At 41.9% G+C, this 27,815-nt stretch overlaps 1 protein-coding gene across 1 annotated transcript in view; it reads right to left on the bottom strand.

Moving 5' to 3' along the window:
• Positions 1 to 27,815, bottom strand: part of LRP1 (LDL receptor related protein 1) — a 321,802-nt gene that overhangs the window by 104,220 nt on the left and 189,767 nt on the right. Inside the window, exons 15-25 of the mRNA XM_083357102.1 lie at positions 26,459 to 26,648; positions 24,417 to 24,542; positions 22,183 to 22,323; positions 20,209 to 20,334; positions 19,492 to 19,608; positions 17,308 to 17,388; positions 12,572 to 12,739; positions 9,472 to 9,654; positions 7,630 to 7,830; positions 6,565 to 6,810; positions 4,573 to 4,770 (exon numbers count right to left, since the gene is read on the bottom strand). Coding sequence (XP_083213228.1) covers positions 4,573 to 4,770; positions 6,565 to 6,810; positions 7,630 to 7,830; positions 9,472 to 9,654; positions 12,572 to 12,739; positions 17,308 to 17,388; positions 19,492 to 19,608; positions 20,209 to 20,334; positions 22,183 to 22,323; positions 24,417 to 24,542; positions 26,459 to 26,648 — 1,777 coding nt within the window. The remainder of the gene's footprint in view (positions 1 to 4,572; positions 4,771 to 6,564; positions 6,811 to 7,629; positions 7,831 to 9,471; positions 9,655 to 12,571; positions 12,740 to 17,307; positions 17,389 to 19,491; positions 19,609 to 20,208; positions 20,335 to 22,182; positions 22,324 to 24,416; positions 24,543 to 26,458; positions 26,649 to 27,815) is intronic.

Below are 27,815 nucleotides of genomic sequence, written 5' to 3'. Positions count from 1 at the left end.
GGGCCGTCAGAAGGGCGAGCAAGTCTCTGCCCTGCCCTGCCCTGCCGTGGGGGTGGAGAGCCAAGCGCGCTTGACGTTCCTGGAAACGAGAAGGGCCTGCGGAGACTGACACCAACCCGAGTGCCCAAGCGGGTCTTCTCAGCGTCAGGCAAAGTAGCTCACATGCAAAACAAGCCCGGCAGAGGAGCCGGAGCAGCTCCGCTGCTGGGGGCGCGTCTCGGCCGGGCCTTGCAGGATCTGGGCCGGGCGCCTCTGCTCGCCGCTCCGGCTCCTCTGCCGGGCTTGTTTCGCGTGCGAGCTACTTTGCCGGCCGCTGCTGAGGGAAGATCTCTGGAGAGGAGCATAAGGTGAGCTGCTGCATTTCCCAGCCTCGGCTTATACTCGAGTCACCAACTTTTTCCATTTTTTGGGGGTAAAATTAGGGGTCTCGGCTTATATTCGAGTCGGCTTATATTCAAGTATATACGGTATATCTGCTATCTTTTATTTAGATATAGGCTATAGTTATGCACCACACCTCATAAATTTTGGCTATATTAACAGTTAAGAATAGAAACTAAAAATGCACAGAAATCAAGACCCTCTTGCAATTTTGTCCCGATGCTAATATGGTAACATCTCACTTCTGACCTCATTTATAATTTTAATCTCTGGACAAGTCAAAGAATTCCTGGTTTTAGGTATTAAAATAAAGATAGGTGGGAAACTAATTTCAATTTTTAATAGTTTTATTGAGAGCAAGGGGATTTATTATTATTTTTTTGGCAAAAAAACAATCAAAGTCTGAGTCACCCAAGAGACTTCAAACCTAATGGACTGTCTTTTTCTAAAAATCCATAGCTTGATGAATAGGGAGAAGGGGCAGAAAGTCCTTTAGTGGGAACATACTACAAGTCCATCCTGGTATTCTGCAATGCCTTGATCACCCAGGGCCCCATCATCAGCTCTGTTGATGCACTAATCAGGTTAGGCTCTGTTCTTTGCTGAAACAGTTGCTAGGCTGTAATTACCATTTAGGGAAGCTCTGGAAATACTAATTAACTCCAACATAATGATCAACATTTAAAAGAAAGAAGATACCATTTAACAGGGATTGAGCGCTGCTGTTTCTGATGGTAGTCTGGTTTATTTTGGAAGGTATCTCAACGCCTCTTCACATTTCAGCTTTTCCTGAAGGACTTATAGACCAATTTACAGGTAATCCTCAGTGATAGTAATTGGACTGGGAACTGCATCGCTAAGTGAGGTGGACATAAAGCTTGACATCACCCATTTATGACAGCAAAGCCTACTGCGGCTTGTTAGGTGTGATTTCATGTGATAGCTATTTGTGGCCTTCCGTTGGCTTCCTTATTGATTCTGCTTGTTGGAAGCTGGCAGTGAAGGCCACAAATCAGAATTGTGGGACACTGCATTGTGAGTCGGTCGCTGAATGCCTGAATTATGCTCCTGTGACAGCCACAACTTTTATGGGCCAGCCTAAAGTCTCCTCATTCAGTGCCATTGTAATTTCAAACAGCTGAATGAATGGTCATTAACCAAGGATTACCTGTGCTGAAGTACTTAAAAGACCGCGATTCAGAAGAGAAAGATTCCTTTGACATTTTCTAAATACAAAAACATCTTCATTTAAATATGAAATCCAGATTCACACCTATGAACTAATTAGGGTTCACAATAAAGGGTCAGTGTAATTAATCTATGGATAGTTCAGCACTGCACAAAGTACAACAAAGGTGGTGATGGACAGAGTCACTAGGACCTCTTTCCTGTCAGTGGAACTTACCTGGAAGAAATGTATCCTAGCAGAGTTGACAAAGCACTTATTGTAACACTCTGAGACGTTGGTTAAACAAGGTTTTGTGGTGGTGATTATAATAATTACTTCAAAGAATTTTAAAGACAAAATTTATAAGATCCTTCGTTCCCAAGAATCCTAGTGAAGAGGATCTTGTATTGTTAACCACACTTGTCTGCTTATTTGAGGGCCTGCTCTGTTTTGAGTTAACCGGCTTTCAATTACTTCTTGCAGATTGGAATGCTAACCTAATCCCCAGGATGATTTGTTCTTCATCACTGGGGCTCAGTCTGCTAGCTATCTATTTATTTATTCTTCCAGAACTAGCAAAGAGCTTCTTATAATGGAAGAAGCTGGCAACTGTTTATAATGTGAATGTTTGGGATTTGATTTCCAATACCCACAGCTTACTTAATTGACGGTGAGCTCTCAGTGGAAACACGCCGACCACAAATGGGGCAAAAGTCCAGCTTTTCCCCAGAACTATGTTCAAGAGGATTTTTTTTAAATCTTGCTTAAAAGCAGAAGCTATATGTGCACATTGCTGATCAGCCAGCTCCTATGTCAGTCAAAGCAAATTTCTATCCCTCATTTCCAAAGCAAAGTTGTACCAAGCAATAGCTGAGTGCTTTTACGTCAGCCGCAAAGCAGTTTCATTCCCTATCACTTTATCTAAGCTTAGTGAAGCAATGAGCCCTAGACTTTACGTCAGCCATTAAGTTTCTGTTCCTCCTCCTCCTCGCTTTCTCAAGGCATGGCTATGCGGAGTACTAAGTGGCTCAACCACTTCTGTTACTCACAACATTACCTTTCTGAATTGATCTTAACCTTTAAAAAGAAGTGAGGACAAGCACTTTATAAATCCAAAATAAAATGCTGAACAACACCTGAGCCAAATGGTTGTAAATAAATCACAAAATAAAACCAAGGAGGCCAACTGTCAGAAGTACAGGGGGTTCTCGACTTATGACCACAAGTGAGCCCAAACTTTCTGTCGCTAAGTGAGACAGTTGTTAGGCGAGTCTTGCCCCCATTTTAAGACCGCTCTTGCCACACAATTATTAAGTGAACCACTGCAGTTGTTAGTAACACAGTTGTTAAGTGAATCTGGCTTCCCCGTTGATTTTGCTCGTCAAAAGGTCGTTAAAAAGGTTGATCACATGACCCCGGGACGTTGTAACCATCATAAATGAGTTGGTAGCCAAGCATCTGAATTTTGATCATGTACCCCTGTGATGGTCGTAAGTGTGAAAAATAACCATAAATTATTTTTCCTGTACCTTTTTTAACTTCAAATGGTCACGAAATGAACTACAGTAACCTATGAAGGAGAATATTTGTAGCTTAGGGTGGAAATGAAGTACTGTAAGTCAAGAACTATCTGTAGTGGCATAGGGAGTTGTTATTATTACCTTTATCCTACGTATTTTGAGGGGCGGGAACTCTCATTGTTTGCGGACTGGACTAAGGCAAATGAGTAGTCCTGGATGGAAGGATTGATATTGCTAGTTTTCTTCCCCCCCACCTCTGCTCAACAGAGAGATGAGACAATCATTCCTTCTCCTCCTCAGCTGTGAGTCACGTCAAGAGACAGGGCCCCATTATCCAGGATGAGAATTCTGGTGAGGTGAGATGTGCCCACTTTCCACCAATAAACTCTACAGATGCTCAAAGGAGGGAACAGCTCCTACAAGACTGTCACTTTACCTTAGCTTTCCTGCTAGAAAAGACGCTGCCTCTATAAACACGGGGAAATAGTTTTTTGATTGCTATGTACGTTTTTTTTTTCTCCGAAAGAGAATTTTTTTTAAAAAAAAAGAAGATACGTGATTATCTTCACAAACGCACACACGGATTACCACGAGCCAATCTGAAGCTGAAAAACTGCCAGTAAAAATTAGTTTTAAGCAGCCTCTGTTGCTGCTTTGGTCAAAACTGCGCCCTCATCAAGCTTCTTTTCTTGAAATAAAAATATTGCCAAAGCTTTATTTTCATTTTTAATTGTGCAATTAAAATAAAAATAAATAGACCGTTAATTAAAATATTGAGCTACAAAGAACAAAGAAGCAGTTCAACAGCTGTGCCAGATAGGAAGCAAATAAAGCTTTTTATTTAAAAGCATAGAAGCTCTGAAAAGATTCAGTATAATATTTAAGCCGCTCCAACGGCCCTGTTATTTCATATTTTAGCTACATATTTTTGTTTCCCAAAAGGTGGGATCAGCTTTGAAAACTATCTAATGGAAAAAGTTACAACAACATAAACTACATCCTGAGAGCTTCGGAATAAACATATGGACAATTCATCATTTCTTTATTGTGGTTCCATCTGTGAATATAAGGTTGAGAAACAAGCCTAGGTGTCTTGGTTAGAATGGACTGTGAGCGCATTGTATTTTAAAAGTATAAACTTTCGGGGGGGGGGGGGAATACCTTGGAAAAAAGGCACCATTCTACAGCATCCACATCTGTGTGTAGGCCGTGGTGGGATTCAGCCAGTTCACACCACTTCGGCAGAACCGGTAGCTAATTTTTTGTTGCCCAGACCCAGAATGGATTTCCGGAAGCGGCATCCACACAGAGAGAACTGGTTGTTCACATATCTGAATCCCACCAGTGTGTGTAGGTGCATGCGTATGTGCCTTTGAGTCAGTCTTTGGTGACTTTAGTGACTGCCTGAAAAATTTTCTTGATAATATTTTTGAAAATGGTCTGCCATTGTCTTTTTCCTGGAGCTAAGAGAGACTGAATGGCCCCGAGCTACTCTATACTCACCTCCATTCTCGTGCAATTTTCCCCGGTATATCTTGTCTTCTACCACGTCAGTCCAATAGAGGGAGCTCTGATTCAGATGAAAGTCCAAGGCAATGGTGTTTCTCAAACCAGGCACTAAGACGCTATAATCTCCCTTGTGTAAGTCAATGCGCCGGATCTCATGGCGATTGGAGAAGATGATGAAAGGTTTAAACGGGTCTAAAAATGGAAAGAGGAATGCTGATTAACTGCTGCTATTATATTTTCGTGATCTTCAAAGCCCAGGAGCAACTCCTGAGAGGGCTCCAGTAGCAAAACACTTTTAAATTGAAAATAAGATTGGGAACAAATTAGCTTTCAATCTTCTTCTGAGTTTTAAAAAGTCCTTCTTGCCTTTCCCAATTCTCTTCGTCTCTGTTCTGCCAAGACGGTCAAGGGCCGGGATTTTCACGAACATAGCCGCTGCCATAAATCATTATAAATTATTCATAGCAAGTCCCTGAAATATGGACAAGGGCTCATTATCCCAGTACTTAATTCGTGTCACAAGGTAATCTGTGGACCATGATTCCCACAGGCAAAGGTCCAAAGCTCTAGCGTGAGCCTCCCCTTCTTCATAAAAGAGGGAGTGAATACCATTGCTTGCAACTGAACAACATGCATCTTTTTAAAATCCTCCCTCTTCCAGCCTTCCCTGGACCTCTGGGGAACAGAGTTGTCTTTCTTTTGCCTGCCAGCGGGCAACATGGTAGAATGAGGCAAGTCCCTCAAGCACAGGAACACTGCTGTGTTTCTCAACTGCAGGAAAACACCAAGCCGGACTTTCCCCTCCCTCCTGCTAACTCCGCTTCTGGTCTCTTTCCCATTCAGTATTCCCCCCCCCCAAAAAAGGCATGAACCTCAGAATGGCCTGCTACTCTTCTCACATACAAAACAGATTCAAAGGACCTAGTCTGCACTCCATCCATCATTCAGATTTTGGCTTTGCTGTTTTTTCCAGAAGGGATGGAATTGGGGGGAGGGCAGGGGTGTCTGTGGATTGGTATCCTGCAGAAAAAGCCTCAGTTGTCTTCGTGCAGTCCTCTGCCCATTTTTTTTTTTTTACTAAATGTGTCTTCTTCTAAAGCTTTTCTTCGTAGTATACTTTTTCATGGATTGGGCCATATCCCGGATGTAGTCTTTGTCCGGCACTTGAGTTTTGAATCAGTTCATCATTAAAGCGAACTTTCTCAGTTCATCATATTATTCCCCATAAAGGTCTCAGTGAATCATATAGGAGACACAGCATATCCTTGTGAAAGCATCCCTGGCCTACGGTTTCACAAGCAATTCATTTTAAACCCACAAGAAGAGTAGAAGAATCGCAGCGAATCAGCTCCACGTACCCAAGACCCAGCTCCTCAACCTATTATGAGGAGGGACGTGTTTCAGAACAAAGCCAAGGTTCCTTGTAACACCTGTTCAGACCCTCTACATAAGTCTGTGGGGAAAAGAGTGTCAAGAGGAATTATCTTTCTGATGCCCAAAGCCAGATGTTTAGCAGTTATTGGCCAGAAGAAGAATATTTTGAATAGGAGAAACAAAAGGTGGTATCTCCTCCTCAACTCAGTGTTGACCAAACTGACTGAAGGTACTGGCTGGAATGCTCTTTCAAGCAATCTTCCCTCTAGATTAAGGGATGATGCTACGTACTGTAGAATAATGATTGTGGGTGAACGTTCTTTTTAAAAACGTATTTCTAAAAAAAGTCGTGTGATTCTGATGAACAGATACTTAAAAGTATGTGATTACACAAACACAGCTATCAGAAAGCCAAGATTGACTTCATTCCCAAGATGCTAAGAGCACGCTTGGCATTTAATGAGAGAAATGTGATCCCAATGAATGTACATTTACTATCTTAATACACATGGCAGGCCCGCTTCTTCAGAGATTTTGAAAATCTGACATCCACTGCCTTTCGATGAGTCCAACACCTTGTTCTGAAGCAGAAAAAGTTCACTGATTACTTACCCAAACTGCGACAGCTCTCACCATCAGACTCCAGCATCCATCCTTCATAGCAAGAGCACTTCACATTGTACTTGTACTGCTCACACTTTTGACTGCACTTGAGGCGCTTGGCACAGTAGCTCTGGATCTGGCAGGTCTTGTTATCAGCACCAAGCTCCATTCCTAGAGGGCATGAGCAGGCAATGCCCTCTCCTGGTGCTACCGTACAGTTGTGGCTGCAGCCCCCGTTGCTCAGAGAGCAAAGATCTGGACGAGATCAGAAAATGATTGGGAGAAATTCAAGCTACTGGCTCAAACTGTCCACCAACAATTGCCAAACAAGTTCCCACCCATTCCCTATCGCAGGAAATAAGCTCCAGACCACAAACACGCTCCCCATCCCTTCACTATCACAATGAACCTTTGGATCCAATTTCTCAGCCCTCCAATTAATTAACTGATGTTTTTGAATACCATGTATGAAAGTGAGTCACCTGAAATTTACTACCATGAGGACGGACTAAGCATCTTCCAGTGTACATTTATAAGCAGGAGTTTAGTTAAGAATCTGTGGTCCAAAAGTTGTTTTCTACTGCTCAATCTGCAGCATCAATAGCCTCATTTTGACTAATGAGAGCAATAGTCTTTCTAACTCATTAAACTGCGTAGTATCCAAACAATTCACTCACTGTCTACTAGCAAGATTTTTAGGCCTCTATATTAGCTTTATTTATGTTTGCCTTGTTTCTTCAACAAAATTAAAACAATATCTGTATCTATTTACTTTCATACATTAGACATAAACAAGCAAACAAGGCCTATCCAACATTTACAACTCCTGCAATATATTTTTGTGGCAATCACTTTTCACAAATCAGATGAACAAGATGTCCTTATCTTAGGAAAAACAGATGTTAACTTCTCAACAGTCTTTAAAACATGCAAGGGCCTAGAGTTATATTTACCAGGAAATTTGGGGAGCTACACTCCCCATTTCCTGAGAAGACAGTGGGTTGTAAAAGTTTATTTAGAGAAAGGACAATATTGACACAAAACAGAATAATTTGTTCCTTGCCCGACACTCACCACACAGTTGCCCTTCATCAGAACCGTCCCCGCAGTCATCATTTCCATCACACAGCTTCTCAGGAGGGAGGCAGATAGACGTTGTATTGGCACATGTGTGGGAGGGTGGTTTGCACACCAAAGACTCACAATTCTCTTCATCAGAATTGTCCTCACAATCATTGTCTCCATCGCATACCCAAGCTTTGCTGATACACCGTGCTAGAAAAAAGTCGAGACAAAATTAAGAGCCCACTTAATCAGGAAATCAGGGAAGAGAAAGAGTATAAAACAAAAATAAAAACTCAGGAGCAGATCCAGCTGTAATCTTCACAATTTCTCAAACAGCAACATATTGTTTTCCTACATTCCACTTCTCCCTGCTTCTGAGAAGAATAAGCACACTCAAAAAGCCTCTCAAGCCTACAGATTTCTGTTTCTCTGGATTAGTAAAGAGATTCTAAGGACCAAAGAATAAAGAAGATCACATACATCAACTATTATTTGATCTGTATTGCATTCTACAAGGAAGTCAACTGATGTGTCTATGGAGATTCTCAGTCATCCAAGTCATGGTTGTCCCAAAGATGCTTTTTCAAGAGGCAACTGGACGTTCTTGTTCTTCCTTGAAGACGCTTCGCTTCTTGTCCAAGAAACTTCTTCAGCTCAGACTTGTTGGTTGGGAATGGAAGAATTTATGTTCCTTACAGACAGCTGGTCTCTCTAAAAGAATGCAAATGACCAGCTGAGTCAGAGCTGAAGAAGCTTCTTGGACGAGAAGCGAAATGTCTTCAAAGAAAAACAGTTGGGACAACTGGTGTGTGGTTTTTGTACGTCAAGTGACCTGTGCGATGTGCATGTTTGGGTATGCACACAATTACCCTTGTTCGTGGACAGTATTGCAGTAATTATGATATCAAACAATATAATCTCTGAAGAGCATGAAGAGTACATAGATCATGCTAGACTTTTTAAAGATGAGAAATGCGTAGCTCCTTGTTGATTCATTATTTAGCAGACTGAACAGCAGACCTATGCATACTTATTCCTTTAATAGTGCAAAAAAAAAAGGGTGGGTGGGTGGGTGGGTGGAGACAGAGGAAAATATCTTGAGTGCAGACAGATATTGCTCTTCCAATAAAGGAAAACATTTGTATTCGTTTCGACATTCAGGGTTGAAATGAAGGATCTTTGGTACTCTCTGAGCTTGGCTGCTTTCTTGCAGACATTTCATTACCCAAACTAGGTATCATCATCAGTGCTAGCAAGAAAACAACCAAGTTCAGAGCACCAAAAACCCCTCAGTTATTTACATCTTCTTCATTCACAACTGGGATAATGAGACCCAGTGCCTGTGCAAATTACTATGAGCAACACAAACAGCGTGGGCCAAGTTTCAGTTTACTACATTTTTATCTCTACTTTTTTTTTAGATACACAGTTGCTGCCATAATAAATATGTGTGAGCAGAAATGGCTGAAAGATAATTTTATCCTGGGTAATACAGAACTTCAACACAGTCCAGTACGCAGAAGGGGGCATCTGGGACATTCTGTTGATATTTGTAATTAAAAATTATCCAAATCCGTAACATTTCATGAAATCTGCTGCAATTTTAGAAGCCAATGCCAAAGTCTTATGTCATATCGCTATTCTCAAGCGACTTCTCTTCTAATTTAGATTTACTCATGCTCATACCAGTGCAACAAATGGCTATTGTCTGGAAAGGCTGCTATACGTTACGCCACGCTTATTTTTAATAAGTGCTGGATACAACTGATTTTTTTATATTAAAGCGGTCTAGATATGCACAATAATGTAATTGCGTTTTCCACCTCATCTCTATAACGCTATGCAATTTACCAGAATCCTTGCAGCCAAACTTCACATTTGGATCACAGACATGAGTGACACCCTCACAGTTCTTCTCATCACTAGAGTCCATACAGTCAGTGTCACCATCACAGTGCCAGCGCATGGGAATGCAGAGTGCATCCAGTCGGCATTGGAACTCATCTGTATGGCAGCCTCCAGGTGGGCGGGTAGCTGTGCAGGGGGAATAAATGAGATAGCATGTTAATTGGGGCAGTACTAATGACTAGGGCTGGATGCTACCGAAGCACTGTTAAATGGGCAAGGGGGGGAAAAAAACCTAGCATGACATGTCAGGGGAGAGATGCTCTTATCAAACTGCAAATGGTTTTTGGGCATGCCATGTTAATTTTCATCACCTTTTGGATCATGCAGGAAGCCACCCATTAGCCTCAGTTTGTATGTGATTTGAAGGCACACACCATTAGCACCTGTCCTTTATTCTTTATCATGATCAGATTACCCTCTAATTGCCATGGAATGAACTAGTACCTCCATTTCCCCATAGGAAATATAGATCCATTGGAATGATCTGTCCCAGATGCTAAATGGATCTTTTGGTTTCCAGAGGGAGTTTTCCCTAGGCCAATGATGGCAAACCTTTTAGAGACCCAAACTGCAACCTAAAACTCACTTATGTATTGTCGGGTGCTGGGTGGATGTGGCCCATTGGGTGGGTGTGGCCAATTGGGTGGGCATGGCTGCAGTGTTAATGGAAGACTGGGTGAGACTAAAAAGTTCAATCAATCAATTCCAACTTTGCGAGATTTTTTTTTCCTGCGAGAAATTGAAATTGGTTGATTTATTGAACCTTTTTTTTTGCACACAGCGGTGGAGGCCTAAAGCGAAAACGTTTTATAACACCCAGCTGAAGGCCTAGAACTGGGGTGACGGTGCTCGTGCCCACAGAGAGGACTCTGCGTGCCACCTGTGGCATGCGTGCCATAGGTTCACCACCACAGCCCTAGGCAGTCCTACTGAAGCTTTATTCTCATCTTGGAATATGGAGGTTGGACAGGACTATGCCTGAACAGCCTCTCCCCTTCATTCATCCAGAACTGATCCAAGCCACTCTGGGAAGTGAAACCATGGAGGAGGCATCTTGAGCATCTTAACAATGATGTTAGACAACAAGGAACAAGTCTGACTGAACACGGAGGAGGGTTCAAGTTAGCATCAATATAAGCGCTGAAGCAGCAATCTTTACCTGCTTTTACTGCATATGTTATTAAATTTGGTTTTTCATCTTACTACTCTGGACATCCGTAAGCCACAAAGAATCTGACAAGATTTGAGCCTGTCGGTTGAGATCATTCTCAAATGCTCACTTCAGCAGCTGGCTTTTATAATCTGTACACCAGAGATCTTAAGGCAGGGGCCTGCAGCCCCTTCTTCATGGAATGGCTTGCCTCCACCTTAGTTGCAGCATTTTAAAACGGCTTTCAAAACCTACCAGTTTTAAATAATTTTGAGTTTACATGTTTCATTCACCTGGCTGAGAAATTATTAGTGCTCCATTCTTGTGGCTCTCAAGCCAGTATTTATACTGGATGAATTGTATATTATATGATATGTCTCTAATTTTATTTAATATATTCCCCTTTGCAGTTTCTGATAAAGTAATAATATATAATGCAAACAATGATTATTTAAATGAGCTGCTGGGAGTGGGTGCCATATAAATTTAATACATTATTATTAATTTTAGTCATTTGTTTGCAGGTCGATGTTTTTATTCGTTGGGGTTGTCTTTCATTTCCGATCCCGTCATTCACTGAGGAATTCACGGCTGGTACTCTGTGTTCCCTCTTCCTAATTTTTCTCTCAATAATCAGGCTTTGCAATGGGCTGGATTGAAAGAGAATGATTAAGCCATGGTTGGAACTTGGTTCTCCCAGGTATTGGCACAGAGGTGGGGAACGATGGCCCTTTTATGACTTGTGGACTTCAACTCCCAGAATTCCTGAGCCAGCCATGCTCAGGAATTCCGGGAGTTGGTCCACAAGTCATAGAGGGACCATCATTACCCACCTCTATATTAGCACAATAGTTCTATCACCACATGACACATATTTCTAACGAAGAGGTTATACTGTAAAAACACCAAAACTGCACCTCAGGTCCTTTACTCTACCTTTGGGAAATACGGCAAACTCTTTCTCCTGCTGATTAATCCAGAAATGCCACAACCATTCCAAACCAACACCCATCACCAGGGAGAAGAAAGCATTTCCTGGTACCTAAGTGGGCTTATGAGGCCTAGTGCTGCAAATTTTTAAATAATATCTAGCATTTTGTATCAATGAAAAATAGTTCAAACTTCACATGCGCTATAGACAAAATGTTTCATTCTAACACAGGGGTGTCAAACTGAATTTCATTGAGGGCCGCATCAGCATTGCAGTTGCCCTCAGGGGGCCGGGTGGGTATGGCCTGGGTGGGTGTGGCCTACTCTGTGGCCGTGGCTAGAGTGCGTATGGCCTACTGGGTGGGCATGGCCAGCTCTACATAGTTCGCATCAAGGGTGCCTATGGGGGCCTGGGCAGGAGTGGGACAGATCTGAGGGTCTCTGGCAGAAGGAGGGTCTCTGGGCCAGGGCCATGGCAGTGGGGGCCGTTCCCTCACTGTTTCCAGGATGGCTTCACGGGCCGCATGAAACCACTTCGCGGGCCGGATCTGGCCCCCGGGCCTTGTGTTTGACATGTCTGTTCTAACAGATATATACTTCTACAGATCTTCTACCAAAAAGCTGCAACTAACCTCGAGTCGTTTTTGTTCACTGAACGTTACTGTAAGAATAAGCCTATTTTTAAAAACTTTTTACCTTACTTCTACAAATTTTTAATGAAAAATACAGATCACAAAACCCACAAATAATGTATTCAAAATGAAAAAGAGAGGAATTTCCAAATGGAATAAAATACAGAAAGTTTTTATGGAGCAGGGTGTTTTGCTCAGCATAGCTCAAGCATAGCATTTTATTTTTCCAAGGGCAGATGTTCGATGTTGCTGGTGCTTTATTTTTCCAAGGGCAGATGTTAGATGTTGCTGGCGCCACACAGAAGCAATTCCAAGCTTCCCCTGTTCTCACCCAGATTGGTGCAGTTGGCATGAGTCTCATCACTGTAGTCTCCACAGTCATTGTCCCCATCGCAGGTCCAATGGACAGGAATGCAGCGCCCACTGTTGCATTTGAACTGGTTGCTGGAGCAGGAATGGCTGCAGCCAGCTTCATCACTGTTGTCCCCACAGTCGTTGTCTGGAAACAAGAAGTGGGGGAGAAGGGCAATCTACTGGGTTCTGGGGAGCAAACACAACCCTTCCATGCATTTCCCCCATTCCCCTTCTGAGCTAGATGCAGACATCCTTTCGCTGATAGGCAGCTGGAAAGTCTAGAAGGCAGCATTGCATCCACGGTCTCAGGTTACCCCAATTTCCCCAAGCCTGCATAAATGGCACCCTTCTAGCCCATGCATATTCTAGCCAAACATGCTTATGCATTTCCCCAAGAGCTTTTACCACTAAAGAAGCCACTAAACAATAATAACAGCAACAAGAATAGCGACAAAATTTATAAGAGAAAAAAAACACAGAAACTGCATAGATCATCCCATGCACCATGGGGGAAGGGGAGTGGGTGAAGTGAAAGGAATCCTCATTATTGTAACATTATTGGATTCCAGGATCAATGGAAGTGTGTATTTCTTAAAATTCAAAACAACGCCCATACATACATATGCATCTCTGCATATGTTAGCACGTGCACTATCTTGATCTGGGATTTTCTTGTTTATAGGAAACAGTCTGTTTCTAAGTAAGAATAGGCACCGGATAGAGAAAATAATTTATGGCTCATTTATTTAGCATTTAGCAATTTGTGGATAAGTGTGCTGATGAATCAGGTTATTACTGATTATCCACGCATTGTTGGATTTTATTTTGCCTTTAGCAAGACCAGTGAACAAGACTGCTCCTACTGCTAAAATTTCCCTTTGTTTTGGCAACTTGCATTGCTTTTGAGCTTATTGGACCTTTTCCAAGCTCTAGAGCCCAGGGAGATATTCAAAAGAAGCATTCTTTCAAAATCAGTTAGCTTTATAATACTATGGAAGCCATGAAATAGCAATAGCACTTAGAATTATATACCACTTCATAGTGCTTTACAGCCCTAAGTGGTTTACAGAGTCAGCATATTGCCCCCAACAATCTGTGTCCTCATTTTACCAACCTCAGAAGGATGGAAAGCTGAGTCAATCTTAAGATGGTCAGGACTGAACTCCTGGCAGTGGGCAGAGTTAGCCTGCAATACTTCATTCTAACCACTGCGCCACCAAGGCTCCTTCTAAGCAAAGCTATTTCAAATCACACATCCCCAAATCACAAGAGTTCCTTTTCTTAACCATCCCACAACTTGTTCTAGGAAGTTCTGGATTCGCATAGGCATCCTTGCTGAAAAGCAAGGGACATTGAATACCTAGAAGAATAGCATATGTGTCTGGCTCAGGAGTTCCTTTTAAGTTAGTGAATTCTTTGGACCGCAAGGCAAAGGGCAGCAACATTATCTGATGGCCTATAAAATATGGGAAATAATAAGTACCAATGGGACAAGCAAGCGCCAGAATAATCTTCCTGTCTAATGAGATTTATCAGTGCCTAAACCTCTCCCAAACAAAGACAGGAACTGCTAGGTCTTTGCAGGGACTGAAACTGCAAAAGTGACAGTTTTGGGGGGGGGGTCAAGGAGTACAGGAGGGATGAGGTGCATGTTGATCTATGCACTAACCGTTGCCTTTTGGACAATTCTTTTCGTCAGAGCCATCCCCACAATCCTTTTCTGAAACACAGAAACCAACCAGAAAAGACAAGAAAGTGGGCATGGTGAACACATGTGCACCCACCCAATCAACACACACAAACAAAAAGAAAACAGGAAACTAGAAATCAAATATGAAAATGGAGACAAATTAGCATCCAAAGGATAGAACATGCAGAGGGGAAAGGAGGAAGATCATCAAGAGAGAGTTGTGTCAAACACAGAAAGTGAATGAGACAGAATCCATACACCAATTTTATCCTCAACAGGAGAAAAAGAGATCAGGAGGGTAACCTACATTACTCTCCTGAGGGATACACTAAATTCTTTCCTTCATTTTCAGCTTCTACTTCAAAATCAGAATTGAAAGTTGGCAACGTAAAACCATGTAAATATGCTCGTCTGATTTGTGCAAAGTGAGTACATCGAGTCATACAAACCTGCAGTCTAAAATAACCTCTTACTCTAGTCAGATTCATGACTCACATTTCATCAAAATCACAGTTGATCATTAATATACAATCTAAGCCTCCATGGAAGGCAAACGAGCATCTTTTTTTTTACTTATAAAAATGTAATGGAGAAAGGAAGAGAGCTATGCATGTTTCTTCCTCTAAAAGAAAGTTTTTAAAATAACAACAATAACAAAAGAAGTAGCAGCAATTCAACAGCCAATTTAATACTAGAAAAAAGATGGCTTCCATCTCACTACCATTTGGGTGGAAAATCACAGGCATTTTTCTTTCCCCATTTCAGGGTAAACTTTTGCAGTTGCATGTTTGAGTGCCACCATCCACACAAAGTTCCCAGTACCAAGAGAAAACAATCATGTACTTTTCTCTTGATGTTCAAATCCTCCAAGTGCAGGACACCTTCTTGAGCCAAAAGCAAAATTTCCTATTTACCTGCAATTTGGTAAAGGATAATCTAGGCAACATTTTGCTATTTAATTCTGTATCTGCCCTTCAACTCCAAGCTTAAAACAAATTCCACCAACTAGCTTTCCTCAAGGAAGGTGTGGGAGGATGTGGAGGCATCTAATCTTCATTTTCATTAGCCTAGATCTTTTGACAGGATGTTCTAAGTCCTGACATTTTTGGACAAGTTTTGTGATTACACAATGTGATTAATGAGCCGAAGAGATCTTGAAGTAAGCCACGTTCAAAGGGCTTGCCTGCTAAACTTCCAGTGGGCCAAACAACATTTGACTTTCCAACCTAAGGAATATGATGTATTTTGGGATGAGACAAGTATCTGCATACTCATCCCTAACAGAAAGTCTAGAATGGCATAGCTAAGATGATCTCAAGTCAAGATGTGAAGCTTGCTGCTTGCATTACAGGTAATCCCCCAGGTGCAAACATTCATTTAGCAAATTTTCACAAGAACAAATTTATTCTGAAAGGGTACTTACATTAGAGATTCAAAACTGCGACCAAAAAGAGGCCTCTTGTAGCCACATGACTTGGATTCAGTTACTGCTGCAGCGGCAGCCATTTTTAACTCTGTGACTTGCCTGGGCCATTCAGGGTTAGGACATTTCCTAAAGCTGGCAGGGTTTTATTTTTTTATTTGTTTTGGGGTTTTTTTTGGTCCCTGATCACATGACCAAACAAGATCAGGTGATTTTTGCAGCCAGCACCAAGTTTGTTTTTTGTTTTTTTGGTGCTGTGTGAAGGATCTGCTGCTGCCTGGGCTTGAAGACTGGAGCGCTAGAATTGCTTGTGTAAGTACTGTATTTTAAAATATTCTTTTTTGTTACTCTATGGTACTGTACTGTTTATTTGTAAGCACTTTGGGAACTCCCCTCTGCTTCTTTTTAAGTATTGTACTCTGCAAACTATTGTGTTTGTAAGTACAGTACTTTGCAAAGATAGTTTGTTTGCATTTGCCTTGAAACTGCTTGTAGAAATAAATGCTAGCCAGCATCTAGACCAAGCATTCTATCATGTTACATTTCCTTGCTTTTATGTTGGACATTAGTGTATATTACTGTAATTTGTAGGTTTTAAATTTAAATTGCCTCCAGAGGTTGTGGGTGCCCCATCACCGGAAACTTTTAAGAAGAGACTGGATGGGCATTTATCAGAAATACTCTCTTGTGAAAGCAGTGGGTTAGACTAGATGACCTCAAGGTCCCTTCCATCTCTGCTACTGTTGCAAGCAGAGAGTTCTGTAAATCCCATCCCCGTCTACCTCTGGGTCACCGGTAGGAGACTCTTAAGCACATCACGTGACGTGTCGCAACGTATCACGACTTTTTTTCCATTGCCGGAAATGGGGTGGGGTGGTTTTGTTATCATGCATCCAGCCTGTGGGTCAGCGGTTTTGACACCCCTGCTCTTAAGCTAATTAGTGACAAGTGCTTTGTTTAAAAAAAAGCAGCTGCAATCAGAGAATTCAGTAAACTGCCCCCCAGCCCCACCCCGGGAAGCTGAAGATGTTTGAGCTGATTAGCAACAAGTGGATTTAAATTAATTTTAAAAAAAGCAACTGCAATGGCTGTGAGCCTGCTCGGAGGCAATTTAATTCCTGGGCCAAAGGCTGCACCAAAAACAGCTGATAGGCAGCCGGCGATGGCAATGATCAATTAACAAATTGGAGGAAATACTAAACTTTGTTCATTTCACAACCCATTTGATTCAAAAATTGAGTCCAAGTCATTTGATGATTTTTTATTTTTTTGACTTACCACGACCCTAATGGGCAGGCTCCATTAGGTTCGTACCTCAAGGACTACCTGTGCTTCCCTCTAGATGGGGATCTCTGGGAGATGTAAGGAAGAGGTCAATGAACCCCAGATATGATAAAGGGCCAGCTACTCTTATACAGAAAAAGATGAAGAAGGCAGCATGTTAAAGCAAACATTATCATGCAGAGATGGGAAAGACAGAAAACATAATTCCAAGCCCATCTTTTTCCACAGAATCTGCAGTTCAGCTTTACAGACTCTTTGTTTCTGACCTTACCATTCCAGCCGACACAGAAGGACACTGCATGCAGTATAAACTTACCATTGTCACATCTCCAATTGATATTGATGCAGCGGCCATTGTGGCAAGTAAACTGGGTCAGAGGGAAGCAAGTCGGGTAGGCTACAAAGAGAAATAAGAACATTTGTAGGATCTATTGTACATCCAAGAAGCTCTGCTTTATCATCACAAATGGATGAAATTGTTGTGGTATCACAAGAGGTAAAGTGGGGGATAGGGAGTTTTCAGGGAGACGAGGGTTTCAAATGGCATTTAGAGGTCTGTGCTCCAGAAAGTGTGTGGAATTATTGTAATACAGTTCTAAATATCCCCACATATTTAATAATCAGTCCCTTCCAAATTTCTATCACATTAAAACTAATTGTTGGTATTTTTTTTTCATGCTCCTTAGTTCCAGATAGGCTCTCTCTTTAATGAGCCTCTTTTTGTCCTGCCTTCAGGTGCTTTGGAAAATAAGTCAACCCTCTCATTTCTGTAACTGCCCCTGAAGTACTAGAAGACAGCTATCATGTTAGCTTTAATCCTTCTCTTCGCTGGGGTATAGGTATTAGCAGGGCTTTTTTTGTCATAGAACGCTCAGAACGGAGTTCCGGCACCTTTTTTGGATGGAACCTTGTAGGGTAGGCAAGGTATGACATGTGTGAGTTCCGGCACCTTTTTCTTTTACAAAAAAAGCACTAGGTAAGAGACTGGACAGCCATTTGCCTGAAATGGTATAGGGTTTCCTGCCTGAGCAGGGGGTTGGACTAGATGACCTCCAAGGTCCCTTCCAACTTATTATTATTATTATTATTATTATTATTATTATTATTATTATTATTATTATTATTATTATTATTAGGTATACCTAGTTCAGGGGTAGGCAACCTCGGCTCTTTTATGACTCATGGACTCATAGACCTCAACTCCCAGAATTCCTGAGTTAGCTGACTCAGGAATTCTGGGAGTTGAAGTCCATGAATCATAAAAGAACCGAGGTTGCCTACCCCTGACCTAGTTCCTTTAACCATTCGTTGTACAGTTTAGTCTCCAGAACCTTTATCATCCTTGTTGCTTTTTTCTGCACTCTTTCTAGGGTCTCAGCATCCTTCTTGTATCGTGATAACCAGAACTAGATGCAATATTCCAAGTGTGGTGACCACTAGTGGAGTATAGAGTGGCACTATCGCTTCTTGTGACCTTGATACTGTCTCTCTATAGATGCAACCTCAGACAGCATTGGCTTTTTTGGCAGCTGCAGCTCACTCCTGGCTCATATTTAAATGGAGGTCCACTAGGACACCTTTATCCCTCTCACAGTTACTATTATTGAGACTGGTACTGCCTATTCTATACCCATGCATTTGTCCTTTTCTGCCTAAGTGGAGGATCTTATTTTTCTCACCACTGAATTGCATTTTATTGGACAGGGCCGCTGACTCTAGTCTGTCAAGATCCTTCTCAATCTTGAGTCTATCTTCCAAAGTATTAGCAATTCTACTCAGCTTGGCGTCGTCTGCTAGTGTCATGAGCTCCTATCTCTTCATTTAGATCTTTTATGAAGATGTTGAAAAGCACCAGACCCCAAGACAGAATCTTGAGGTGCCCCTCTGCATGCTTCTCTCCTTGTAGATGCAGTTCTGTTGATGGCCACACGCTGAGTGTGGTTGATCAGCCAATCCCCACATTGTTCTATTTTGCCAAAAAAACAAGCTGTGGTCTACTTTGTCAAATGTGTTGTGAAGTCTAGGTATACTATGTCGACAGCATTTCCTTAATCCACTAATTTAGTCACTTTATCAAAAAAGGTAATAAGGTTTATTTGGCATGACCTGTTTTAACAAACCCATAATGAGTTATATTAATTCTTGCTTTTTTCTAGGTGCTCAAAAATCTGTTGCTTGATTAGCTTTTCTAAGATGTTCCCAGCTATTGATACAAACAAGTACACATTTGTGTTTACATATTTAATTATGTCTGCCTGAAACATGTGTGAATGAGGCAGAGGCAGTTTTAGAGCCCTGTATAATATGTAGTTCTACTTTTTAGAAATAAATCCTGGATTTTAAACACATCAAAGAATCCACAGCCTTTCTAATGTACATTTCTCTCGGACCATATGGCTGGAGATTATGTACTATAATCGTAACTGTGATTATAATAATACCCATTCACTTAGCAATACATCTACAGATGTAATACCTCAGAATCTGTTTTTTCACTCACCACATGACGCTGATTCATCAGAGCGATCCCCACAATCATCATCCAAGTCACAGGTCCAAGAGATAGGAATGCAACGGCCACTGGCACAGGAGAACTGGTTGGGGGGACATGTGCGAGCTGGGGAGCAGGCAAATGGCAATGAATAACAGGAGAAATATTACAAACAAAATTACATACCCTTTTGAATCATTCTGATGGTGGATAGAAAAATGTCCAGTCGTAAATAGCAGTTGATATAGAAATAGTTCAGCAGGTCCAATACAAACCTGTTCAGCACCATATTCAAATGCATGCTTTGCAGATGTGCAAAAACTACCCAGAATTTTGAGAACTGTAATTCCTCCACATCTAGAAAGTTGAAGAATACTGATCTACAGGTTCACTTAGATAGCAAAGCAATTAGTAATAGCACTTAGAGTTATATACTGCTTCACAGTGCTTTACAGCCCTCTCTAAGTGGTTTACAGAGTCAGCATATCTGGGTCCTCATTTTTACCGACCTCGGAAGGATGGAAGGGTGAGGAAGAAAAGATGGAAGGCTGAGTCAACCTTGAGCCAATGAGATTTGAACTGCTGGTAATCGGCAGTCAGCAGAATTGGCCTGCTATACTGCATTCTAACCACTACGCCATGACAGCTCTTACTCGCACAGTTTTTATGAGGATCAAATGAAGAATAACTATCTAGTTAATTAGATGGATAACAAACGATCATTACCGGAGCATGTGGAATTAGATTCATCTTCATTGTTGCCGCAATCATTATCCCCATCACACAGCCAGCGGTTGGGGATGCAACGATTGTTCTCACATTTGAAGCGGTCTGAAGGGCATGTGTGCTGATCTGCAGAATGTAAAAGCAAGGAAGGCATCTTAGGACATCACACAATGAGATTCTTCTTTCCTTCTATGTGTATGACAGTAAATGTGAACTTAAGACCAAAGAGCCTCCTCCCTTGGATGAGTAAGAATCGTGAGGCTTTGGGCCACGTTCGGATGAGTTTTCCAATTGTGGCAGTGCCAAATTCAGAGATTTTACGGGAAATCTATACAAGGTCTTCTTCCTCTAATTATTTTCATGAAGTTTTCCAACTACTTGTGTTTTTAAAAAAAAAGAAAAAAAAGAAAATTTGTTGAGATTGATTTTGATTGATAAGACTAAGAAATGCTTTACTAAAAGCACTAGAAAAGTCCATACTACTATGGACATACAGCTGTTTGGATCTAAAGTGAAAAAGGTGCTTCAGATCCAGCATGCATGAGCTTCCTGTACTTGTCAATCACAAAAAATAGCTGTATTTTTTTTCTTGGTCTCACATGCACCTTTTCTGCTTCACATCCCTAGAAATCATTTATTCAGTATGACATGTGCCTATTCCATGTCAACATAAGGAATATCTACAACCAGGAATCCAATTTCGGGAAATAGAAATATATATATATATTTTCCCAATCTACTATGTTTTCTAAAAAGCTGTCTTATACAAAAAGGTCATTCAATTAGTCAATTTAAGCCAGACTTGTCTATTCTTAGCATTAGAGGCTCTGAAAGATCTCAGAAAAAGGAATGTTAGCCATCAGTTACTAGACTTCTAAAGAATAGAAGGGGAGGACTGGATCTTTACGTTCAAACTGTGTTTTTCTAACTGGGTCCTTTGTTTTTATTTGTTTCAGGAAAAAAAGGCAACAAAAGGAACAGGGAGAGTGGAGATGCTCCTGGGAGTATTACAAGCATCCTTTTACATCCCTATTTTGCCTTGCCTTGCCTTGCCTTGAAATTAATGTTCAACTTCTCAGCCTACTACAGACATGTCAAACACAAGGCCCGGGGGCCGGATTCGGCCCACAAAGTGGTTTCATGTGGCCCACGAAGCCATCCTGGAAACAATGAGGGAATGGCCCCACTGCCTTGGCCCTGGCCCAGAGACCCTCCTTCTGCCAGAGACCCTCAGATCTGTCCCACTCCCGGCCGGGTCCCCATAGGCACCCTTGATGCAAATAATGTAGAGCTGGCCACACCCACCCAGTAGGCCATACACACTCTAGCCATGCCCACCCAGTAGGCCACGCCCACCCTGGCCATACCCACCCGGCCCCCTGAGGGCAACCGCAATGCTGATGCGGCCCTCAATGAAATTGAGTTTGACACCCCTGGCCTACTACATTCAATACCAGACAAAAGATATGGTGCTTTCACTGTAATCTAATGTATTAGATTTCATGACGTCTGCTTCTGTAGATATAAATGTGATGTCTTCTAGTATAGAGGTCCCCAATCCCCGGGCCGCAACCCATTATTACATTCAGATCCAGGCCACGCAATCAGCGGGCAAGCGCACACAGCTCCACTTGAACAAGTGGCGGGTGCTTCCACTTGCATGAGAAGTCACACAAATGCAGCTGTGCACGCTCACGCCACTCACACAAAACCATGCCCTTCCCCCACCACACCCCCAGGCCAGGCCACCAAGCCGGAAAGGTTGGGGGCCGCTGTTCTAGTAGAATTTTGTACCTTGAGTACAGCCCCTTTTCACCTTTGGACTTCTCTATCATTTGAAAGTGCTCTGGATTCACCATACCTCACGCAAAATACGTCTAGTTACGCTAGCCTAGGGATGCTTGACCCCATCTGTCTCACGAGATGATGGGAATGGTCAAGAAGAACCCTGGTGCCCCTCAAGCAAATACGTACGGCAGAGTTCAGGTGCCTCATCACTGTTGTCCAGGCAGTCATTGTCTCCATCACATTTCCATCGCTCCTGTATACATCGACTATTCTTGCAAGCAAATTCCCCAGGCTGGCACTGTGGAGGTGGAACGTAAGATGGATTGGCTAGACAAGAAAGAACAAGGCAAGAGTGGTGTTGTAATAAGGAAGAGACATCCTCGGAGCTGAACCAGCCCCTCCTCCCAGATACTTCAGTTCTGAGGTAATCTGCACCTATGGATGAACAGTGACTGGAAAATTAAGTATCCTTGCTGCCATTCACTATAAACCAGGGGTCTCCAACCCCGGGTCCATGGACCGGTACCAGGCCGCGGCATGCCAGCAACCGGTCCACACAAACGAGCAAAGCCCCATCCACAAGATGCAGGCAGCACACAAAACCACCACTCCCTCCGGTCCATGGAAAAATCTCCACATAACTGGTCCCTGGTGCCCAAAAGGTTGGGGCCCTCTGCCATAACCCCATTTCTCTCTTCCAGACTACCCTTCTGGAGTATCAGAGGGGAAATCCTCACCCCATCTGGGTGTGGCCAAATATAGAAAAACAAACAAAACAAAAACTTCGGTAGTCTGTAGCTCAGCCAAGCTGAAGTGTGTGATAAAAAGCAGCTAGTTGATTTCACCAAAAATGTAACCAAAGTGCCAAAAGAAAGTAAGGTTCTCTAACCACACAACACACGTTTCTAACTATAGCAAAACAGTGCAATTCCCAGCCTAGTCTGAGGTAATCCTCAGTTGGACTCTAGCCAAATCTTTCCAAAAGACCCAACCTCTTCCTGCCCAAAATGTTTTTTTTTAAACAACAACAACAACCTTTTATTTTTGTTTGTTTGGGTTCTTGGGCGGGGTCAGGTGACAACCTCTGGGCAGATGAGGTTGGCTTGTTCTTTCAAGGGCCAGCTGTTCCCCGCTACAAATGGGCATGGAGATTTGGAATGGAGACGGAATTTTTTTTTAGGACAAATGAAGGGTTAACTACAGCACTATTGGCAATGTACGGAGGAGTAGATTTGAACTATTTTTGCCCACCACAGTCCCAATCTGATTTCTGGACAGGAATAAGAAGAGCTCTGGAGCTACCCTTCTTGGGTAACAGGAAGCTCTTGAGAGATTCTCCAAGTGGGGAGATGGAATTGTTATGTACTAGAAACCCCAAAATATATGCAATGGTAATACTCCACCCCAATGCTCCAACTTCACAGACCTTGCATTAAACCAGGAGGCTGTGAGTTCTAGTCTTGCCTGAGGCATATTGGACCAGTCACTCTCTCGCTCCAAGCTACCTCACAAGGTGGTTGTTGTTTAAGGAAAAGAGTATTAGATATGTGGTCTCTCTAGAGTTATTTATAAAAATAATAAAGGTAGGATAAAATCTAACCCTCCCCCCCAGAATTAGTAATTTCAACCTGCAAAATCATATTAGTGATGAATTCATAGTGATGAATATGTGCAGATTGTACATGTAAAAACAAATCACAAGGTTCTCTATCCCACTTTGAGAATGTGTATGTTCTTAAAAGTTGCTTCACGAAACACCACTGCCACCATGATGTCACACAGAAAGAGTTGCTTGCTTTTACATCTACATAAAGTAAATTCAGGCATCACAAAAAAGTATTATACCCCAAGAGAAGGCAGGGATTAGGTATGACTGATGGAAAACTGACCGCCCCTGCTACATTGGCGTGACCTTCCATAAGAATCAAAACCCTGCAACATCTTGCATAGGCAGCAATTTGCACAGAATTTCCTACTTTATATTCAAATTATTTGCACAGATGTTTAGAAGGGAAATCATAGGTAGAGGCAGAAATGCTTACTGATGCAGAAGCAGCTTTCAGTACTGGACATCAAGTTGGATGATTTTCAAGACTCCTTCCAACTGTTACATTTTAAGATTTACTTACTTTAATAACCTCTTTTGTTAGTGGAAATAGAGCTACAAGCTTGTTGGCAGGTCCTTAACAACGTAAATAGCTACCACTCCTAAATATTTAAACAATGAGTAGGCAACATCTGAAGAGTTGGGGTCCATAACTCAACTAATTGGAAGGCAAAGGAAGCCTTTGTTGGAGGAAGAGGCAGTGATGGGGCAGGGGGAAGTTTCATTTATTTGGAGGTTATACTGCAAAGTAACACAGCTGCTGCCCTTCTCTTACCTCCTTTCACACTTACTGAATTATTACATGGATTGTTACCTTGACAAGTGACAGAATCTGGTCCCAAAATCTGGTCTTCTGCACAGGCACAACGTCTGCCATTTGGGATAGCCAAGCAAAGACTGCTGCAGCCTCCATTGTTAACCCGGCAACTGTTAGAGCCAACTAAAAAAATTGACAAGAAGCAGCAATGAGTGAAAAACTGCCGGAAGGCCCACCAAAAGCGGGGGGGGGGGGTGTGGAGGTGCAGAGAAAGGCCTAGAAGATTCTTGTGCAATCCTATCCAAGTAAAAGAGATCAGGAAATGCACTGGAAGAGCAAAACAGGGTTAATAATTTCCAAAAGACATATAAACATTGTAGACTTTTGCAGCAACCAGCCTGATCAACTTAAAAGAGGAGCTTAAAAACTAATAAATTCTATTTTCCGCCTAAACTTTCATGGGTCAGAATTCACAATGCTGCAGTCACAGCTAAGTCTTTGATTTTAATCACGACATGCCTGGACCTGTCCTTCTTGGCATTCCTCCTCCTAGCCACCAGAAAATAAAAGTGCATTTAGTTCAACAAATACAGGTAGTCCTCGAACTACAACCACAATTGAGCCAAAAATGTATGCCGCTAAACAAGGCAGTTGTTAACTGAACTTTGTCCCATTTTACAAACTTTCTTGCCACAGTTGTTAAGTGAATCTGGCTTTGTCCACTGACTGCTTGTCAGGAGGTTGCAAAAGGGGATCACGTGACCCTAAGGCACCGCAACGGTCATAAACAAGAATCAGTTGCCAGGCATCCAAATGTAAATTACGTGACCATGGGGATGCTCCAACGGTCATAGGCGTGAAAAATGGTCATAAGTCACTTCTTTCAGTGCTGTTGCAACTTCGAATGGTCATTAAATGAACTGTTGTAAGATGAGGACTACGTGTACTACATGTATAGAATGGCTAGAGGGGTTTTTTTGCACCAGGAAAGGAATACACATCTGACTGTTTTTATCTTATTTTTCTCAACTGGCTGTTTCTGGAGCCTTCCTTTGGCTTCTTTATACTTTGCTATGCTCTCGCAATCAGCAAGTTCACACTGACTTTTCTCAACCATAGGTTTTTAAAATGTTTTCCCAGGTGCAAGGGCACTCCCAATTCATGAGTGTATTCTCATGCTGCTGGGGAATGCATATAAATTGACTCTTAACTGCAAGAGGGGACCAATTGCCTGCATCATTTTCATGAAACAGGCGAAGGTTTTGTTATTGTGGGGAAACCTATGAGATCGCCCAGGGGTCTTTGCAATGTTCTCAAAGCAACATTTCGTCCAGCTTTTCACACAATAGAAAAATTTAAAAGCATCAGAGTAAAAGCAGAAAGAGCAAAAAAGGATGGGGAAAGCAACATTCAACTGAAAATGTCCTTTCCTTCCTGGTCTTTGACGAAAAGAAGCAGCAACTATATGGGTGGTCACAAAAGTATTAAAAATTAAGAAGGCAAGGAATAGTCTCCTTCAACATTACTATTAATTCTATTCAGACTACTTTTAACCCACTATAATGCATTCACTTAAGCCTATGGAGAAGGAAAAGCATTTGTTTTTACCCGACTTAAGTAGAAAGTATCTTGTTTTAGCAAGTGTCAGTGTAATAATAAAACCATAACGATTACTGAAATTTGTTCATTTAGAAGATAAGAGCTGATCCCCAAAGTAAATACCTCTGACCCACCCACCTGATCTGGGTTTTAATACTCACAAGATCCCACTTCTGTGTATATGAAGGAAACCATTAAAGACCTCTTAATTTACGGAGCTGCACAGCATTTTTCCTATAAAAATCCAAGCCGTTCTTCCAACGCTTTTGTTCTCACATGCACATTCATCAAAGTGGTCACTAAAAATAAGGCTTTGTGCTACAGCAAACACCGTGCTATGCATCACGATGTTCGCTGTAGTTGTGTTCTGAACCCTATACAGATCCTTAGAGAAAGTACATTAGCGTTCAGTTCTAGTTTATTTTTTTCATTCTGGATCCTATTCACTTTTGAAATTTCTGCAAAGCATACTCTGACAAGTGCTCATTGGGGTTTAATACCTTGCTGTTGCTGAGCATCATACATGCGAATCTCAAAGAGCGGTGGGCGTTCATTGCGCAACAGTGTAACGGCCTTGGTATTCTGGTCCAAACGAAAGATGCTACCACTTCGGTACTCTGTCCAGAAGAGGAAATGGTCATAGTGGCACAATCCAAAGGCATGACTCAACTCACTTCCATCATAAACAACCTGCCGCAGGAGAAAGATATAGACAAGTAGAATATTTAAGACAAGCAATCACTTAACCACCAACATTTTTAATCCCATTTTTTTTTTAAATGCATCTTTTCTGACAGCACTGCCATAGGACCAAAGCAATGGGAGAAGGTTGGGAAAAGAGAGAGGGAGATATAAATATAAAATATAAAAGAAAGAGGGGGGCGGGAAGAGAGGGGAAGCGCTAGTTTGGTCTAGTGGTTAAGGCACCAGGCTAGAAAGCTGGAGCCTCTGAGTTCTAGTCCCGCCTCAGGCATGAAAGCCAACTGAGTGACCTTGGGCCAGTCACTCTCAGTCCAAATCATCTTCCAGGATTGTTGTTGTGGGAAAAATAGAAGGAGGAAGGTGTGTGCTGGATATGTTCGCCACCTTGAGTTGTTTATAAAAATAATAAAGGCAGGATATCAGTAAATACTGCAATGAAGAAGAACTGCCCCTCAAATGGTCAAACCACTAACCTAAATGGCTAGGTGTTCTTGTAGCAGCAATCCTAATTTCTGCTGGAATTATAGTGGTGATACTAAAGCCACATTTATCAAATTTGAGAATTTCTCCCCATTTTTATTTTGTCCCTGAGTCAGTGTCAACACTTGATGACTATGTGAACACATTTTTGCAGTTTTCTTGGCAAGATTTTGCAAGAGGTTTGCCACTATCTCTTTCCTAGGGCTGAGAGGAACTAACTGGCCCAAGTCACGCAAGTAGCTTTGTGCCTATAGCAAAGACTAGAACTCATAGTCTCCTAGTTTCTACCCTGATACCTTAATCACTCCTCCAAACTAGCTCTCAATTCACATTATGGACATTGTTCACAAACATCAATGAACTCCTGGACTTCAAGCTGATCTAAAGCCACAGCATCTCCTTCTTGTAGGATAAAAGGCTTACAAGTTGCCGAAATACCTGGCAAGCATACATTTACCTGGTATGCCAGAGCAAAGAGAAATTACGTTAATTGTTCTTGTAAAAAAAAAGTCTAAAGGCAGGGCAAATATTGGCCTGAGCAAGAGGGATGTTTCTCGGGACTTAATTGTTTTTGATATATTGGAAATATTTGTACAAGTTTACATAAACCATAAGCCCAATGTTTAACAACTGTGAACAAAACAGCCAGAAAATAAAAATGCAATTAAAAAGTCA

The sequence above is a fragment of the Vipera ursinii genome (genome assembly GCF_947247035.1).
Source record: "Vipera ursinii genome assembly, chromosome: 2".
NCBI classification, from domain to species: Eukaryota; Metazoa; Chordata; class Lepidosauria; order Squamata; family Viperidae; genus Vipera; species Vipera ursinii.
The sequence above is the reverse complement of the archived record's forward strand: the minus strand, read 5'-3'. Positions and strand labels throughout refer to the sequence as shown.